The sequence below is a fragment of the Tenrec ecaudatus genome, chromosome 17 (genome assembly GCF_050624435.1).
Source record: "Tenrec ecaudatus isolate mTenEca1 chromosome 17, mTenEca1.hap1, whole genome shotgun sequence".
Lineage (NCBI taxonomy): Eukaryota > Metazoa > Chordata > Mammalia > Afrosoricida > Tenrecidae > Tenrec > Tenrec ecaudatus.
In genome coordinates this window covers 38364297-38382901 of record NC_134546.1, presented here as the reverse complement: position 1 = coordinate 38382901, position 18605 = coordinate 38364297, and the positions used below count along the sequence as shown (strand labels likewise).

Below are 18605 nucleotides of genomic sequence, written 5' to 3'. Positions count from 1 at the left end.
ACACCTGGAAATGCTTGCCTAGCACTTGCCTTCTCCCCACTGACTTGGCCAAGGTAAGAGAACAGTGCTCAGTTAGCATTTCCAGGTGTAGCGATCGGCGAATTCCAGAAGCTACATGCTTCTCTCTCCCCACCTCTTCCTACGTCCTGTGTTTTATACCCTTCTTTTAGCTTTGTACCTGAAGTCCATAGTTTTCAGTAAGTTCCCTCTTTTCATACCTGCTTTAAGACCCCATGGATATGGGCTGTTTTCCCTTCGAGACCACAAGCACCTCTGCCCACATGGGCTCTCAGCCTGTCAACGGAATGTGCCCATCCTTCCTGGCCGCTGGACCCCGTGCAGAGGACACACAGGGGAACCAAAGCCCCAGCAGGCCTGACATCCCTCTAATTTCTACCTAACGGATTTTCTCTCCACCCCCCTCTCCCTCTAACCAGAGCCACGATGGTTTCTCACATGGCTTTTGCTAACTTTTGCATCAGAAGCAAAATAGGAATAAAAATATGGGGTCTGGGTCCCTTAGTCTGATACTCTGTCCCCAGTGAATTCCTCCATGGCACCATTGTTCCAGCACAAGGTCGCCCTCAGACCCCAGACAGATAAAACGATCACCCGTTTTGTCACAGGGACCCCGCAGGACAGAGTAGAACTGCCCCCGTGGGTGTCTGAGCCGGTGACACGCAGCGAAGTAGAACGCCTCCTCTTCGTCTTTCCCCTAGCCTCTCCCTCAGTGACGTGCATTTGAGGGCCCCGCGTTGTTTCACAACTTGCTTCGGCTTGGAACCAAGGCTCAAGATGAGTTGGCAAACAGAAGGCTCTGTGTACCCTTAAGATCTGAGGGCCTTGACAGATCGAAAGAGCCCGTCAGCAAATGTATCTCTTCCGGCTGGCATTCTGAGTGTTAGTTGGACAGAGGCAGGGCTGTGGTCTCTGAAGAAGGGCCCAGGTGATTCATGTCTTGCGTGGGTCCGTAACAAAAGTGCTCGGGCAGCTGAGCATTGGTACGATCATGACTCTTCTTGGCTTCCTCCCTAGATAAGAACTCCATCCATCTGCCCTCACGACAACCGAACCAGGGGCCAAGGTCATGTGGGCCTAGCTTCCGTGACAGTTCCGGAGGCAGATAAGTCCGTAGCCGTGTCTAAAGTTGCTCTGTTTTTCTCTAAAGACCCTTTCAAAGACTTCATCTCAAAGCCTATGTTTCTGTGGCAAACACTTTGCTGGAGGCCCCCCTTTGGTTTCCCACACGCTCACAACACGGTACCTGCCTGGCCTCTGCGTCCTCGCTCGCCCCTCGCTCGCTACTTGGAGGACAAATGGTCACTACTGCAAACCTCACTCTCGGGGCCCTCTTGCTCTGAGGCACCTGGTTAGGCTGACCCCCCTCCCCAAGGATGCCCAGGTACCCTGACAATCAGTTGGTCACCTTTTTCCTCCTCTGGCCGCTGTTGGTGATCTTGTCTGGAGTGACTCCCAGGTCGGCCAGCACCTTGGCAATCCCCCTGGCGTCCACTCCACAGTTGGGGGCCACGTTGCTCTCGCAGCGACGGTGGACGTTCATCTTGCAGACTGCGGGGGACGTGGAGGAGACCCTTTCAAAGACTTATGGCCTCAAGCACGACCCCGTACCCCACCCCCAGCCCTGATTATAAAAGTCATACATACTCATTTGATGGGCTTTGAAAATATAGGGGAGACACAAAGAGAAAAGTAAGATGTACCCGTCGGCATACCCCACAGAAGTAAATTCACTCAGCAGACCACGAGGCACAGGCTGCCCCTGTAAACTTGTGGGCTACTTTCTCATAGTCATTCTTTCTAAATAAATTTAATGTGGACAAATAAATAGCAGCTGCCAGTTCCCTTTCGGGGACTGGGAAGGTGTGGAATCACTCACAGAAGGCAATCTGGCCTTTGTCCTCGGCCAACACCAGCGTCTGACGCATAGGCGCTAACCAGACCAAGAAGGACCACTGGAGGCCCGATGGTGACGGAGCCTGGTGAGACATGCTGGTCTGTACCGTGGCCACGAAGCAAGGCCAAGCAGAGTCTGAGCCCCGCAGCTCAGAGGAGCTTCACATCCCTTGGTGACCATGCACATCCCTTCCACGTGGCACTTCCACGCTGTGACTCTGCCCAGAGCTCACCCCACGTGTCTGTTTGGATGCTTTCTGATGGGGTTCAAATTGTAGTCTTAACTAGGCACGCCGTCGGTGATCTTGTGCTACTTATCCCAGTGAATGAAGACATTCACATTCACAGGGGCTGTGAGAGCCAGCAGGGCCTCCTGTCTGCCGGGCTGGATACGTAAAGGAAGGTGTCCTTCCAACACGGGAGCTCGGACCTCGCTCTGGTCTGCTAGGGCTTGAGAAATGTTACACGGAGACCGGTCTGCAAGCTGGTTGGTATCCCTTCCATCTGTCAGCCCTGAATGACCCCTGGTCAGTGGCAAGGGTTCGAGGAAGCCCTCGTGCCATGGAGGTGAAGGTTGCGACTGGAGAATCAGAAAGGTGTGGACGGAATTCATTTCCACCTGTGGGGAATTGGACTCATTCTGATTCTTACCAGGCAGTGAGCAACAGAGGAGGGATTTGCTCACTGGGCCCCTGCATGGTCCAGGAGCAGAACACGGACCAGCGAAGACTGTGATTGGTTTATCTTAAAAAAGGTCATTTAGTATCTGGGCCCAAGCCGGTCACATGTACTCTTTCTGCTCTCGCAAAATGACAGGCAGCAACAGAGAGGAGAATGTCCAGCCCAGAGCCTGTCAAGATGCCCCTCAGAACACTAGGCAGGGGAGGCGACTTCCAAGGCTCCTTGCAGACCTAAAAGCCCCTTCCAAAGGAACAAAGCTGTGCTTGACCGTCTCTGCTGGCCCATGTCACTCTGTGGCCTCAGGGTCGCTCATCCAAGGCAACAACATGCAATGTTCTTGGAAAGAAATCAGGCAGGATGGACACAGACCTGGTCACTGGCCTAGGGGTGGAGGAGGGACACCACAGCCCCGCTCCCCACACCCTAGGCTTGAGGAAAGCACATGTGAACTATGGAACCCAAGAGATCAAAGGGCCATGGATTGGGGACTTGGTGGGAAAGGGGTGCTGGGTGGTAGGGCCTTAGACAGCACAAACAAGAACGCTCTGCCTTGGGGCTGACTTGAGGAGCTTAGCAACTGCTACGAATCCCCAGTGTGGGGACACAACTGACAGCCGTCAGGAAAAGCCTGCACTCCGGGCCACCACACGCTGTTCATACTTCTTACTGCCTCTCCCCTGTGATGTCACCTTCCCCTTACCTGTCCCTCCCGGCCCACTGATCCCACCAAAGTCCTCTGTCTCCCTCTTGTTGAGGTGACAGAAGGGCGACAGCAGAAGAAAGGGGCCAAGAGAAGGGAATTTCTTCACTAGGGCCATTCTTCTACACAATTGAACCGCTGGCGCCCTCTGGTGTTGCAATGCCAGACCTGGCCACTGGACAGAACTCTGCCAGGAGCGAAGCAGAAATGGTCTTAAGGTCTTCGCTGATGGATGTTTCAATCTCTTCACTTCCTGAGAAAGCAATGTCATTGTTCAGTGTGCAAAAAAGAAAAGGAGAGGAAAAATCCAATTGTGCATCAAATGAAAACAGATGCCAGGCCCTAGAATTGGCTAATTCTTTTGATCACCGGTGTTTTAAGTTCTATACCACTGGCTCAGTTAGTGACACTCTCAATAGAATTGCCTTATGGGTGCCCTAGGTGGATTATTTGTAATATTCTCTAACATAATATGTCAATGATGTCTCTAAAGTGAACCAGAGACATATATAAACTACAGATGTGTGGATGGATTTGGGGTTTGCACTGAATTCTAGCCCCAATCTACGAACCATTACTTCTTACGACATGGCCCTGTTTGCTGCTTGCCTTCATGAAGAGATCACCAAAGATATGAGTGCTACAGCAAAGTGTGGTGAAGAAACTAGATGGTACCTGCCCGGGTATCAGAAAAAATAGTGTCTGGGTCTTAAATGTTCGTCTTCAAACAAGCAGCCATTTAAGTCAGGCATAAATGACTTCTGCATGGAACAAGCACACCCGTGTGATCCAAGGATTGTAAATATGAAATCCAAATTCAGAGGAGGAAATGGTATCAGAGCTTAAATGGTGAACACCTTGTTTGCAGAAAACGATGGAAGACAGTGAAAGCCAATATCCATTTTCGGGGTCCACGTATGGATTAAAACTCCGGTGAATCCCCTCTGAGCATAGACAAGGGATTTGAATAGCCTCAGGACAAGAGAGTATTATAAAGTTGATCATGGCAGATGTGGTTCGGCTAAGATGTCATCTTTTATGATTTGTTCTACTTTTAATATGTTCTGCTTTTCAATTACGGTTTTCTCTATATTTCACTTTGTTGTTGGTTTTTAATTTAATTTAAATTTTTGTTAATGAAATCCAGGGTTGGCAAGCCTCTAGAGACCATAACTGGAGGAATGGTTTCTTGGGGGTATGGTGGGGAGGTGGAGGGAAACTGGGGAGCTAATAGCGATGAGTACAATAAAGAAGAAAATGTGCTAAAATTGACTGTGGTGATGATTGGAGAACTCTTCTCATTGTGACCGAGCGGTTGGATGGTATGATGCGTGCCGGAAAAACTGTCAAAATTAAAACACTAAACGGACGCCACGAGACAGTGGCCCTGCTGCACTTTGGGAAGTGTGGAGCTGTGAGGGCGGAGTGTTTGTGGCAACACAGATGCTGCCCGGGGAGCACGGGCACCGGAGGCTGTGGCTAAGAGGAAAGTAGAGGCGCACGTGCAACTAAGAGAACCCCAAGATTTGTTCACACACTAGCCAGTTGCTGTGGCGTCAGCTTCGAGGCACGGCCATCCCGTGTGTGTCAGCGAGGAGCTGTGTTTCACGGCCTCTCCAGGTGTGATCTTTTGGAAGTAGATGGCCAGCCCTCTCTTCAGGGGTGCCTCTGAGTAGACACGACCATCCAACCTTCCTGTTAGCAGCTCTTTAACATACGCTGCCCCCAAGGGGCTCCTCATTCATATCAACATAGGCCACATGAAACTGTCCAATTCCCGCCAGGACAAGGGTCTTGAGCATTGGGCTGCCAACCCATGCACAACCCACGTCTGCCTGCGCTCTCACGCATCCCTTTTCTCCCCCTCCTCCTCTTCAACCTCCACCACTGTTGATTTCCCAAATGCTATTATCATCCCAAACAGAAACCCTGTCCTTCAACAATACTTCCTCCTCCCTTCCTCCAGTCACTAGGAATCAGGAAACGACTTTCTCCCTATGGATTTGCTTATTTCCAATATTTAATGAGTAGGGTTGTTCACACAACATTGGGCCCTTTAGAGACTGACATATTCCACTCCGCATCATGAATGTCTTCCAGGTCCACCCAGTTAGTGTCCTGCATAAATTTCTTTATGACTCACTTGAGGATGAGGTTCGATGTCATAGAAGATAATTCTCTGTCATGCTCAGAAAGGTGCAGTGCCTACAGCCGTGTAGAGGACACTAGTTGTGTGATGAATCTCTCAGTAGTGGGAGACGTTGGAGGAGTAGGTGTTATCTAGTCCTGTAGGCCAGGTACTGTGGAACCATCGCTGGCCATTCCCCAGAGGATAGGACTGGCCAGTCATCACTGGCCATTCTCCAGAGGATAGGACTGGCCAGTCATCGTCCAGCCTGCATTCCCCAGTTGAACGCTCTGCTCAGATCGTCCATGCACAGTGGGGTGTGCCCATGATGGCCCTAGGCCTTGTCAGATGTTGCTGCAAAGGAGCCAGCATCAACCAACAAAACTCCTGTGGCACCGCAGCACCCAGTGCCTGACGGCCACCTCGCCTGCTGGTCACCCGCCTGGCACAGTCTCCCCTTGACCCACTCTTTGGCCCCTCTTCCTGGCTTCTCAAACCCACTGCCTCCTTTCCCGCCCAACTGAACTCCTCCTGGCCTCTCCTCAGACCCTCTGCTTGGATGACTGTCTACTGTTTTGTCTTAATAGCGTTTTCAGGAGCCTTGGGGAAGCACTGGTTACGAGCTGGGGTCCTCACTGCGAGGTTGGTGGTTTAAACCCAGCTGCCACTCGGTGGGTGAAAGATGAGGCTGTCTGTTCTCAGAAATATTTACAGTCTTGCAAACCTTAAGGAGCAGTTCCACTCGGTTCTATAAGTCACTACGAGGTAGCTGAGACTAGATGGCAGCAGGTTGTCCTTAGCTTTGGAAGGCCGCCTGGGGGCACAGTAGTTACGCATTTGGCTGCTAACCTCAAAGTCAGCAAAGAGAACCCGCCCACTGCTCCTTGGGAGAAAGAGTAGCAGGCTTCTTCTGTAAAAATGTACATTTTTACATGGAAAACCCACGGGGTAGCTTTACGCTGCCCTGAGGCGTTGCTTTCAAGTGGAATTGCCTTGGTGGCAAGGGGTTCTGATTGCTGTGCTTTGTCTTGGTTTTTGTGTTTAATTTATTTGGGGTTTAATACCCAAGTACCATGTCAATTTCGAGAAGGTAAGGTAAAATCTTTTGTTTCCAAGTTCCCATGATGCCTTGGACAAGGGACGCTGTTTTCCGTGTATGTCCGAGCTCTGAAGAGATGAATCGTATTTGAACAGCTTCCAGGACACTCTCAGCCCAGGCTCCACAGGTCACAGGAAACAGAGACCCTACACACTGACCCCACGGGCTTTCGCTGACCCTGCAGGTGATGCACTCGGTGACCAAGGTGTGAGTTAGAGCACAACCACCAACAACGAAAAGACCAGGGTTTAAACTGACTGGAAGGCATCTCTGGGTCACAAGTGTGTGGAGATGCACTGTACAAGGATTTTTGCTACATTGTCCATTAAAACAGTGTGGACATTGCAGGGCCAGTGAAATTTTTCATGTGGCTCTTCTAGTCTAACTTGCACCAAACGAACTCCCCCTGCCTGGGTCTGGTGAGAAGACACCGATAGGACTCACCTGTGACTAATTCGACACAGGCTTCCCTGGAGAGCCATCTCCTGTGGGTAAAATGAGCCCTTTGCGAAGCAGGAGTAAGGCTCTCATTACCAGCAAGAGCCAGGAGTGGAGTGCATCCTCTGGACCTGAGATCCCCATGCAATGAATCTGCTGGATCCAGAAGACAGCTAGAGCCTCGGAGGAGCAGCAGCAGAACCAGGGGCCAGGGCACGGAACAGAGTGGGCTTCCGAAACCATGGGGCAAGTAGAGCCGAATGCTCCTGTGCAGGAGGCTGGCTTGCAGAGCGGGGCACCTCTGGGCACTTAAATCAGAGAGCGGGGTTTGCTGACCACAGATCTTGAGCTGAAGGCCTTACAGCAGCGTGGTAGGAGCCTTTGGGTATTTCTTAGCAGAACTGAAAGAACTTTGTCACCTATGCTAATAAACAACCCGAGCATTTCTCACCAGCACACATTTAAGTGTCCTTAATAAATGCTTTAATCGTGAATTTTGCCTGTGAGTTCTGTGTAGTCATTACAGTCGATATTAGGACCTAGAGATCAAGTAGGGCAATCGTTCTCAGCCTGTAGGTTGTGGCCCTTTTGGGGGTCAAAGGACCCTTTCACAGGGGTCTCCTGATTTGAAACAGTAGCAAAATTACAATTATGAAGTAGCAACGAAAATAATGTTATGGTTGGGGGCTCACCACAACATGAGGAACTGTATGAAAGGGTCACGGCATTAGGAAGGTTGGGAACCACTTGTGTAGGGGATACTAATTAAGATGACCCAAACAAATGCAAGTCGACATCCATCAATAAAGTAAACCCTATGTGGGACACCTGTGCTGTGGAATGTGTTGGAGTGAGTGGATTCTGAGTCAAAGTGATCCAATAGGGCCGAGCAGAACGGCCACTGTGGGTTTCCAAGGCTGTGAATCTTTTCAGGAGCAGAAAGCCTTGTTCTTCTCCTCTGGAGTGGATGGTGGTTCCAAACTGCTGACTTTGCAGTGAGCAGCCCAACTTGTAACCACTGTGCCACCAAGCCTGCCTGTGGAATGGCAGGTAAAACCGTTAAAAAAAAAAAAAGATCCGGATTTATCTGCACTGATTTGGAGAGATGCCATGATACACTGTTGTGGTAGTTACATAATGTGGTGTCAACTTGCAAAGGGGTGGAGTCTAGCCTGTCAATCAGGTCACAGCTTGATGACCTCATTTAGAGGCGCCATGGAGAGAAATAGCTCCCTGGAGCCTAAATACACACAGACTCTGCTTCATCTTCCTGGTGGCAAGACACCTGGAGCTATGCTGGAGCCCTGGAGCTGGAGGAGCCACGTGGAGACCCCTGCCAGTGCTGAGATGCTTCCACTGCCACTGGATCCACAAGACTTTCCACCTACTGGCCTGTGATCTTCCTGCATTTGGCGTCATTGCATGTGTTGCATACGACTGAAGAGGAATTTATAGACTGGTATCGGACATATGGGCTAATATCAGGCTTATGAGCTTGATCTTTTTCTCAATACTCAATTGCTCTTGCATAGAAAGCCCTTTCTTATACACATATGAGGAGTGTCTATGAATTTGTTTCTCTAGTCTACCCAGATGAAGACAACTGTGAAACAAAGTACATGACAATACATATGAGATTCAACAAACCAATATTTTACAGGCACCACCTTAGATGCCAAGGAAACCACAGGGAACAAAACCAGACACAACGAATTCCCTGCCTTCGTGGGACTTAGGAACTAAAGGATTGAAACAGACCCCTGGATACTATGTACATCATTTAGAGTCTAGATGGTGAAACATGGAGAAAGGAGAAAGGGAGCTTTGGTGGCTCTGTCAGGTAAGGGTTGGGCTGCTAACCACAAGGTTGGTGTTTCAAACCCACCAGCTGCTCCAAGAGAGCAAGATGAGACTGATCCTGCAAAAACGTACAGTCTCTGAAGCCCTTTATAGTGCCGCTCTGAGCTGGAATCAATGCTATGGCAGTGGATTTGAGTCTGAGTTTGGGCTTGGGTTTAGCTTGGTTTCGAGTGGAGAACAAGGAAGCTGAAGAAGGGCTGGGAAGGAAGAGAGGAGCGTTTCAGCTTATGAACGAGTAGTTAGTATAGAGAAGGGGGTGTACGGGGTGGTGGGTGGATGGGTGTGTTGGGCAGCTTCTATGATGACACCTGATGAGCCTGGCTTCCAGGCAGACATGTCCTGGTACAATTCCATCCCACTGACTGTGAGCTGCGCTGTCTTCTAGTGATTAGAACATTTCAAAAGAATGGACTCCACTCGGAGACCTAGCTAAAAAAGCCCATCGCTTCCCTTTCGGACCCCCTTGCTGTGCTTCTTCGCTGGCACTCTTGCTTAGAAGGAAGCAGCTGCCTGGCGAAGAGGCCCAGGTGGCAAGGACCTGACTTCTCAGACAACAGCTCAGAGACCTGAGGGCTGGCCACGGCCACGTGAGGGAGGAAACTTGGGAGCAGGTCTTTAGATGAGCCTCCGGGCCAGCTGACCGTGTGGCTGTGAGCTTACGAGAGATGGGAGTCACAGGCATCAGCTCGGCGGTATCCAGACTCCCAGCCCACGGAGACTCGAGAGAATGCTTGCCATTGTACGTTTGTGATGGGAAGTTATGCAGCAATAAACCCACCCATGGCCCCCGAGTCGATCCTGACTCAGAGCAAGCGGTCAACACAGAGAAGGACTGCTCTGGGGGGTGTTCTCAGACCCCACATCTTCTCAGCAGCAGCCAGCCTCCTCGTTTTTCTATGGAGCAGCTGGTGGATTGGAACTGCTGACCTCATTGTGAGTGGAGAACAAGACTGCTGAAGAGGGGCTAGAAAATAAGAGATGCCGGTAGCAAGCCAGCTGAACCTGGTTCACCACTAGGGCTCCTTGATAGAGTCATGGTGAGATCCTATTCTGTGAGTACATGAAGGTGCTGTGTGTAGCACCCGCGTCGTAAACGTGCATGAAAGGTCTGCGAGGGCTCACATCCAAGCGCTAATGGAAATCCAGTCTCTGGAGACAGGGAACCCAGAATCCAAGCTCGCTGCCATCCCATTGAGTCAATGCTGACTCACAGCGACCCCTGGGGGTCTCTGAGACCATCACTGTTCACGGGAGTAGAAAGTCCCTCTTGCTCCCTCTGAGCTGCTGGTGGTTTCGAACTGCCGACCACGCAGATCACAGCCTGACGTGTAACCACTACCCCACCAGGGCTCCGGTAGAGAGGGAAATAGGAAGCCAAAATAAAGAATAACCTTCATATTACACGCACACACACTGAAGTCTTCCTTGAATCTTTCACAATGAGAATGTATTCACATATTGTCAAACGTGAAAATATCTTTTTTACGGTCGTTACTTTTTCTAAATATCCTTTTTGGTGAGAGAGCGAGAGAGCAAGAGAGAGTTGAGATGGAGGCTGGTCATTTCTTTCTCTGGCCTCGTGTCTTACAGCTGTCCCAGGAGATAAAAAGCTGACAGCAGCCGGTTTGCATTACACTCATGCGGTTCCAGCAAGGCATGAAGGCAGGTGGAATTTAAAAAGAAAGATTGGCGTGATTGAACTCTGGGAATGATATGGTATCTGTATTAGAAAAACGTGTTCAGCTAGGCAGGCGGGTCCAGCAGCTCCGCCAGGTGAGCTCCATCTGTGACCGCCAGAGAGCAGGCTCTCTAGGGAGTCTCCTCCCAGCGGCCGGCCAGCGTTCCAGGAATTGCTGGAGAGTAGGTGGTAATACGTGCATCTGGCCCAAGACTCCCAGCAAACCTCAGTCAGAGCACCAAGGCCAGCTTCCTACAGAGCAACTAAGAGAAGTGGGGGCCAGCGCCAGGCCTCCCCTGAGTGAGCCACCAGGCCACTTCCACCTCTGGGCAGACATCTGTAGGGAGGGGCAGTCAGAACAGGAGTGGGCAGGCAGGCAGAGCCCACCTCCGACTCGGATGAGGAAAACCAGATGGCAGCAGGGCCCTGCAGGGCAGTCCACTAGTGGACGGGCCTGGCTTTGCTGTTCCGTTGACCCTCGGTGCTCGTGACTCCAGGACTGCGGGGCTGGGCCAGGTGTGGGCATTGACAGAGGAGAAAGAGGGGCAGGCAGCAAGCCCCAGGGCAGGAGAGAGCCCATATCTGGCACAGATGGGAATGTCAAATCAGGAGTTGTGGGGAGGCCTTCCCACGAGGGGCAGTGCCACCAGGGAGGCGCTCCAGGTGTCAGTGGACAAAGGGAACACAGGTTTGGAAGGGCCCCAGGCAGGTTCCCTGTGCCGGCGACAGCCAGGCGGTGCAAGCAAAGGATGAGGGGACTTGGATGCTCAGAGACTCTGTGAAGCTGCCATCTGTCACTGGAGCTACTATCAGGCCTGGAGAACCTGGGCGCACCCTCTGCCCTTCACCTGGGCAGTGTGGGGGCGTGCCCTGCCAAACAAGAGTGAAACGCACTGTCCCTCAGCCTTGCTCTTTCCTGGGATCAACCAGGGCCACTGGGGGCCCAGGCAGCGGTGTGTGCGGGTCTGGGGCTGCTCTCTAGACGTATCGATTATTTAGGAGATGGAAGTGTCTTCATTTAGATTCCCTAGAAAGGTCAGTCACTAATATACTTACTAAGAAGCAGACATCATCTCATCAGAGTGCCATCCTAACCAGCCCCTACTCTTCTTGGCGACCCTGGTCCTCCTCCTGCCACCCGTCCCTCCTCTGCTGAGCCCTCTCCACGTCTTTCTTCTCCTGAGGTCTCAATCCCATCTAATGCCAATGAGGGTTTCGGGTGGGCCTAGCTCCACTGGGGAGAAGATGCTGAAAGAATACTTGAAAGGGACGTTGGAATGGCTACACTCCGGCCTCCAGGGGTCCTGGAAGCTGTGTCCACACACAATCAGGAGCACTGATAGCTCCCACAACATCATTTCCAACCACCATCACCCGCCTCCTACCTCCCATAGGCCAACTGCTGCCCACAACTTCAGAAAACCAAGAAGCCAAACTCGCTGCCACTGAGTGGCTGCCGACGCATGGTGACCCTGTAGGACAGGGTAGAACTGCCCCTGTGGGTTTCCTGAGACTCTTTACGGAAGTAGAAAGCCCAGTCGTTCTCCCTCAGAGCTGGAACAGCAGGAGGTTTCAAACTGCTGGCCTGCGAGTTGCAGCCCAATGAATATCCACTACACCACCAGGGCTCCCTCAACTTCTGAAAGAGGCTCTCGTCTCAGACGATAAGGGAGAGCTCACTGCAAAGCCCTCAACGGATTCTAAGTAGCCACGGCCATTGTGCTGCTCCCAGGTTCCTCCCTAACGTGCCCCCCCACACACACATGTCTGAACACAGGCCTGGTCTTCAGGATTCCCCTCCCTCTTGAAGGAGAGGACATGGTCCTCGCTAAGAAGAAGCCAAGGGGACCCATGATCCCCTCCCGGCTCATCCATCTCTTTTCTTCCTTTCTCCTTTCTACATACGGCATTCTAAAAACAGCTCCTATCCTAAAAAGAAAGCAAGAAAACCTCCCTCCATTCCAGTCTTCCCGGGGCTCCACAGCCAGGCTTTTATGAAAACCTTGGAGACTGTCACCACACCAAAATCCCACCCTCAGTTCTTGCGTGCTAGCCTGCTCCATCCTCCTGAGCTGCCATCTCCACTGCCCCTCCCATGGGCCCCTGCCACGATCACTGACATCCCATGCCATTTCTCATGCCTAACCTTAGACAACCTCTTGGGAACAGCTGGCACCACTGGATTGGCCATGTCCTTTAAGTTTTGGGTCAACTACATCCACGTTCTACTGCACCTGTGCCTTCTGAGAGGCCACCCCATGCTATGACTCCCATGCGGTCTCTCCGTTCACTGCTTGTGCAGGCTCACCCTGGGACGATGAGGGTTCTTCCCCCAACTCTCTCTCTCTCTCTCTCTCTCTCTCTCTCTCTCTCTCTCTCTCTCTCTCTCTCCTTTCTGAGTGGCTCTAAGTGCTACCTATGGCTCCTCTCTCCCTCCCCCCCCAGGCTACCTGCTCAGGTGAATGGCATCCTCTTTACATCTTCATCTACAACTGTAACTGAGCTCACGCCAACACCCTGCAGGCCTGTGCGTGTGTTGGAATGGGGATCTGCTCCACAGGGCTTTCAATGGAAGCAGACTGCCAGGTGTTTCTTTGAAGGCACTTCTGGATGGGCTCAAACCTCTGACCTTTCGATAAACAGCCAAGTGTGTTCACCATGTGTACTCCCTGGCATCTCCTACCAACTACTCATGCTCTGGCAAATCTGAGATCTCAAAAAATGCTCCTTCAGACCATCCCTGGAGTTTCAATGGCAAGGTCGGACAGCCGGATGAAGTTTCCCATTGATGGCACACCAGCACCTGACCGCTAACCTGTCCCAAACTCAACTCGTTCTCTTTGCCCCAGACCTGCGCTCCTCCCTCAGGTGTCCCCCGTTGCAGGGAACAGCACCGTGTGCCTTCTGCGGACACACCTGTGTCACAGCACAGCCACGGGGCAGAGCCACGGGGGACACAGAGGAAGGAACCCCACTGTTCCAGCCAGCGACAAGGCTCTGTATGGGGCATTCAAGGGGTTCTGGAGCCGGTGGCGGCATGACCTGCGCATCACTGTGATTGGAAGGAATGCCTAAGGAGCAGGTGCTGCAAGTGGCTAAGACACCAAACTGCGTGTTTTAATTCTATGTCTCGCCAGAATTAAAGAGTGGTCCAGATTCCAATCCAACTTCTTCTGTGGACAAGGTGACAAAGGCAAGTTGTGCCATCTCTGAGCTGAAATCCCTCCCCCGGGTCTCGGGGACAAAAATCAACCCAGGCTGCAGGCTGCGTTAGGCAGTTTAGGTGACCGGCTCTAGCTCCCTCCAGGAACACCTCTGAACTCTGGGCCATGCCTGCTACTTCCTTTAGGCCCTAATTTCAATGCTACTTCTTTTCTTACACTCCCTAAAGTATTTCTAAATGCCAGAAGCTTCCTGTTCTCCTGCTAGGAACCATCTTCGTGGGTGGGGCCACGGCTTCCCCCTCCTCAGTGTTGAGCAAGGTCCTGCCTGCACCCGGCTTGCTTTTCCCATGTGCAGAGCCCATACACACCCCGGCTCACTCAGTCCATGCGCCCAACCTATTCCTGCCTTTCTAGGCTATAAGAACAGCATGTTTTAGCGCGAGGACTCAAAAGGATGCTGCAGGTGAGAGGGACAGGGGCAGTGCGGGGCTGACTTACCTTTACACTGCAAGCCCTGCCGCAAGAGGCCCCAGAGCAAGGACCCACAGTGGTCGCAGAAGGTGGGTACCTTGTAGTTGTGGATGCTGAACTTGTGGGGCATGTTGACGCTGAACCGCTGGGAGCCCACCTGCAGGGACAGCAAAACGGAGTCAGCGCCAAGCTCTGGCGCGTCCTGCGGTCCACATGGTGGGAACACACACACAGATTCATCACCCAAAAGCCAAAGTCATCACAGCAGCCCCGCGAGCCGAGATCAAGAATGCCATCCTCCTCCTCCCCCAGAGCCCATGTTCCTGATGCCCTGAACCCATTCCATGAAGCTCTGTTAGATTTCCAGGGCAGGCCTTCTCCCAGCAGTCTCCTCCCAGACTCCGGCCTCCGCTCTTGCACCAGAGTTACATGTCTTGTAACCCCGTGCGTGCGATGCCCCCTGCGCCTGGAAGCCTCTCCAGGTACTCCATGGTGAGAACCAGGTCCCATGTGGTCAGCAGAGTGCTTTGGAAACAGTGGGTCTTCAATCAGGGTGAACGGCTCTTATCAGAAGGACAGCTAATACCGAGTGCAGCCCACCAACAGCATTCGGGTTTCCAGGCAGACCACACGTCCAGCACCACCATCTTCATTTCACCTCACCCCCATCCCCAGCTGTTATGGGGGAGACACCATGACCATCCCCAGAGATGGGCACAGTCGGATTCGGAAACCTGCCCGTAAGCTGACGAGGGGAGAACAGGACTTCATCTGGATTCCGAGTCAGGCGTTTGAGGCACTACTGCCGATTACGGGGTGTTCGAAGGAAGCAGGCAAGACCGAGGGGAAGAAACCGGGAACAGCCATCCAGGGGCATGCTGGTGCCCTGACTTCTTCAGGCCTCACATGTCTCACCTGGCTAACACCGCCTGTCCAGCCTAACCTCGCAGAACTGCAGGGGCCAGCAAGAGAGCAGAGGGGGGTGTAGAAAACAATACATGCTCCAGAGAGACATGGTGAGAGAGGTCCACAGGGGGGAGCGGGGGCGGGCATGCTGTTCCTCTCGGTTTCCACAGGCATGTCACAATGCCAGGAGGGACGGAGCAGGAACAAGCAGACAGCAAGGAAGCTGCCCAGCTTCCATTTCTGTGCAGATGTCACGAGGGCACCACCTCAGACCCAGGTGATTTAAGCCAAGCCAGGAGGCAGGGCTTGCCATTTCTACCATGCCAGTAGAATCCCTGCAGGGAGTCCTGGCCACCCACGTGGCCTGCCTGCCCTTCAGGGACACGGGGAGCTTGCAGTCTAGCTCCTTGTCCTCGATCGTCTCCGGAAAGGGTAAGAAAGAAAAAGACACAAACGAGGGGGGACGCTTGGGAGGCCGAGGGTCTGTTTCGGTGAACTTCGTTTAGAGACAAGTGGACGTCCTCTGGAAGCCCTTCCTTTGGGAAGTCAAATGGTCAGCTGATTACAAACCTGCTTCCTCGTTTGAGTGGGACGGCTCCGAGCCCCAGAATCCACGGGCTTAGTGTGATCTCTTAGGTGTTCCAGCTAGCATTAAAAGCGCGCCCCGGAAAGGAACCACGCGGCACACAGGTGCACCGAGACACACGCACCTGCCATTGTCCTCAAGGTCTCTCAGTTCACACTGAGACTGGAGGAGGCTAGCTCCTTGCTTCCTCGGCCCCTGACACGGTTCTTAGTAGGCAAGCCAACATTCTTTTCTAACATGATGAGCAACAATGGTGCAGTGGCCCCGGGCACAGGTTCTGGAACAGACTCCCTCCCTGGGATGGAGTGTGGTGGCTCTTGGCACCTCGGGGTATGGCTTGAAGCCGCTTCCTTCAGCCTTTCTCGCTGCACAGTGGAGACGCGTCCCCCTCTGCCGGGCTGGCAGGGAGCCACTGTCTGCAAGCACTCTGTGAAGGATGGCTAGCCTGGTGATCATGACTGTGGTGACTTTCGCCTCTTAAGTATTTCTTGGATTTGTCCATTCCCTCCCAGTCCCCCAGAACCTCATAAAGACAAGCTTCCAGATTGTGCGTTGTGTCCCTGGCCCCGTATCTGGGTCGCCTGGAGCCCTGGACACATCATTAGCTTCGTCCTGGTTCAATGAGACGATGCCGTCGACTCAAGGTGAACCTACATGTTCCTGCGGTCCCCAGCTCTGGGACGGGGCTGCTCCGGGCAAAGCCTCCGCACACTGCAAACGGGCCGGGGCCATGCTCCGTCTGCCCATCATAGCCCGTACCAAGAGAGTCTTAGTTTGGGAAGCCCAGAGTGAGGAAGAGGGGATCTCAGGGATCTCAGGGGAGCTCAGGGTGGTGGAGCGGGGGCTTCTTACCTCATCGGGGGCTTCCTGTTTCTTCAGCCCCGCGCACTTGGTGATGATGAGCTCATGGCACCGCTTGTGGACCACACACGTGCACACTGCAAACGGCAAGGGATGCAGAGGCTCAGGCCAGCTGGACGGGGACCTTCTCACCCCACACGGACTCCGGTGTGGGGACGAGAAGGGGTCTCTGTCACCAAGCCTTCATTGAATGCCTCACACAGTGTCTCAAAGCACTGTGCCCTCACAGCCACTGCGCTTCCTAGGCGATTGGGAAGAAGGACACGCCCCATCTTCAGATGTCCGGTCCATTTGGCATCCGTCCCCGCCACCAGGAGGGGCTACTAGCTCTGTCCGTCATGCTCCGGGACGGCGTGGGCTGGCAGCGTCTGCAAGGGGACTGGGCAGTTCCCCCAGGGGACCCAGAGAGCTGGGTGAGGAGCAGGGCAGCCCGACCTCCTACCGCACAGAAGCCTCAACGTGACCACAGCACATCGCCATCCTCCAGTTGAGTACAGCTTGACTCACATTTGTAGCCAATTAATGGAAGGGGACAGGAGAATGCTCAGTTCTTTCAAAGGAGCCTTATACTTTCAAGAGCTTATGATTGCCCAGGAGAGACAGAAAAGCGGATCAGCTTGGGCCATCCAGGGCCCGGAGTAAGCAGCTGGGGGAAGGAGATGTTTAGGGCATGTAAGCACATGTGTGCTGGCAGAAGCCACAGAGCCCAGCTCAGGGGGATGTGAGCTTTCCAACAGCCTCTAGTTGGGGCATTGTGCTGCCCTGGGAAGGGGGAACCTGCAATGACTGGCACACGAATGACTGGGGCGGGGAGGCACCCTGAGGCCACAGGGACTCATGGAGCTAGGCACTCCCCACAAGAGAGATGGCACATTGGGAGGGGTAGAGTCAAAGAGAAGCAGGGTTCCCCTTCTTGGGAGGGAGCTGAGCATGCAGAGCCTCCACGGGAACCAGCCCCAGAGCGTGCGTCCCAGGAGCTTAGGCTCCAAGGATTGCGCTCAGACAGGACCTCTTACCTTGGCATTGGTATCCCTGCTTTCCTATGACACCCCTGGAAAGAAGAAGACACGCCTTGAAGGGAAGGAAATCTTGTTGGTAAAACACAAAGCCACCAAGCCGTCCAGCTTCAACCACCAGTCACAATGCGCTGAGGATCCTGGGTCCCCCTCCCACAATCCCCTGGGTGTGGCGAGTTTGCGCCCACCTCCAGGTGCCTGAGAACCTCTCTGTCTGGCAGCCACCGAGGGCAGTTCCAGCTCCGGTCGGAGTGAGTGCTTGACTTGTGACACGAACAACCATATGTGGGGGCAGTGATGTTCCAGAAAGCTCCAGCGACCTGGCTTGCTCTCAGCAGCAGCCCCATTGGTGGGAAATGACCTCTCTCCCCTCCCAGCTCACAGCATGCTTGGTGGGGCCTCTTGATAGAGGGGTGAAAGGGTGAGCCCTCTGTGAGTCTAAGACTAAAAGGTAGCATCGTTTGAGGTTTGGCCTGTTGAGGTTTGGGTAGTCAAAAGGAACCCAGGATGTGGTAACTCCCACTCCTGTAGTCAAAATTCCTTATAAACGTCATTCATAAAGATGTTCTAACTCAAGAAAGGGGAAGCAGAGCCATTTAGATAAGCAATGGAGCTTGAAACCGTAGCAGGTTCCGGGTTCTGGTCTGAATTTTGCCCTGGGAGTGATGGAGATATCAACTGATGGTCTGATAATCCCTTGGAGATATGCACACTATTTTCTTGTGAACTGTTCTGCCCTCTGTCCCATTGCTTGAAAGTCTCTGGTGATTGTACACACACACTGCCATCAAGTCAGTGCTGACCCACTTTGACTCCCTGTGGGTTTCCAAGATTGTAACTTATTATTATTGTAACTGTTTACAGGAGGAGCAAACCCAGTCTTTCTGCCGAGAAAATGCTGGTGGTTTCAAACTGCCAACCATGTGGCTCACAGCCCAACGCATAACCACTACACCGCCAGGGCTCTTCAGTCTGATCATTGTAGAACCTGTTAACTACCTCCTGGGACTATAGCAATGCCTGTTTCTGATCACGTGGGTCAGTGTACAGCCAGGCTAATTGGTCCATGTTGACATTAAGAGCGGAGGGTCATTTTGACACAG

General features: G+C 52.8%; 1 protein-coding gene across 2 annotated transcripts in view; it reads right to left on the bottom strand.

The window, feature by feature from the left end:
* The window catches only part of PRKCE (protein kinase C epsilon), a 564512-nt gene that overhangs the window by 195880 nt on the left and 350027 nt on the right, over positions 1 to 18605 (bottom strand). For both annotated transcript variants that reach the window (XM_075535339.1, XM_075535340.1), the window contains exons 4-7: positions 17503 to 17537; positions 16478 to 16563; positions 14161 to 14290; positions 1427 to 1569 (exon numbers count right to left, since the gene is read on the bottom strand). In XM_075535339.1, the coding sequence (XP_075391454.1) occupies positions 1427 to 1569; positions 14161 to 14290; positions 16478 to 16563; positions 17503 to 17537 (394 nt within the window). The remainder of the gene's footprint in view (positions 1 to 1426; positions 1570 to 14160; positions 14291 to 16477; positions 16564 to 17502; positions 17538 to 18605) is intronic.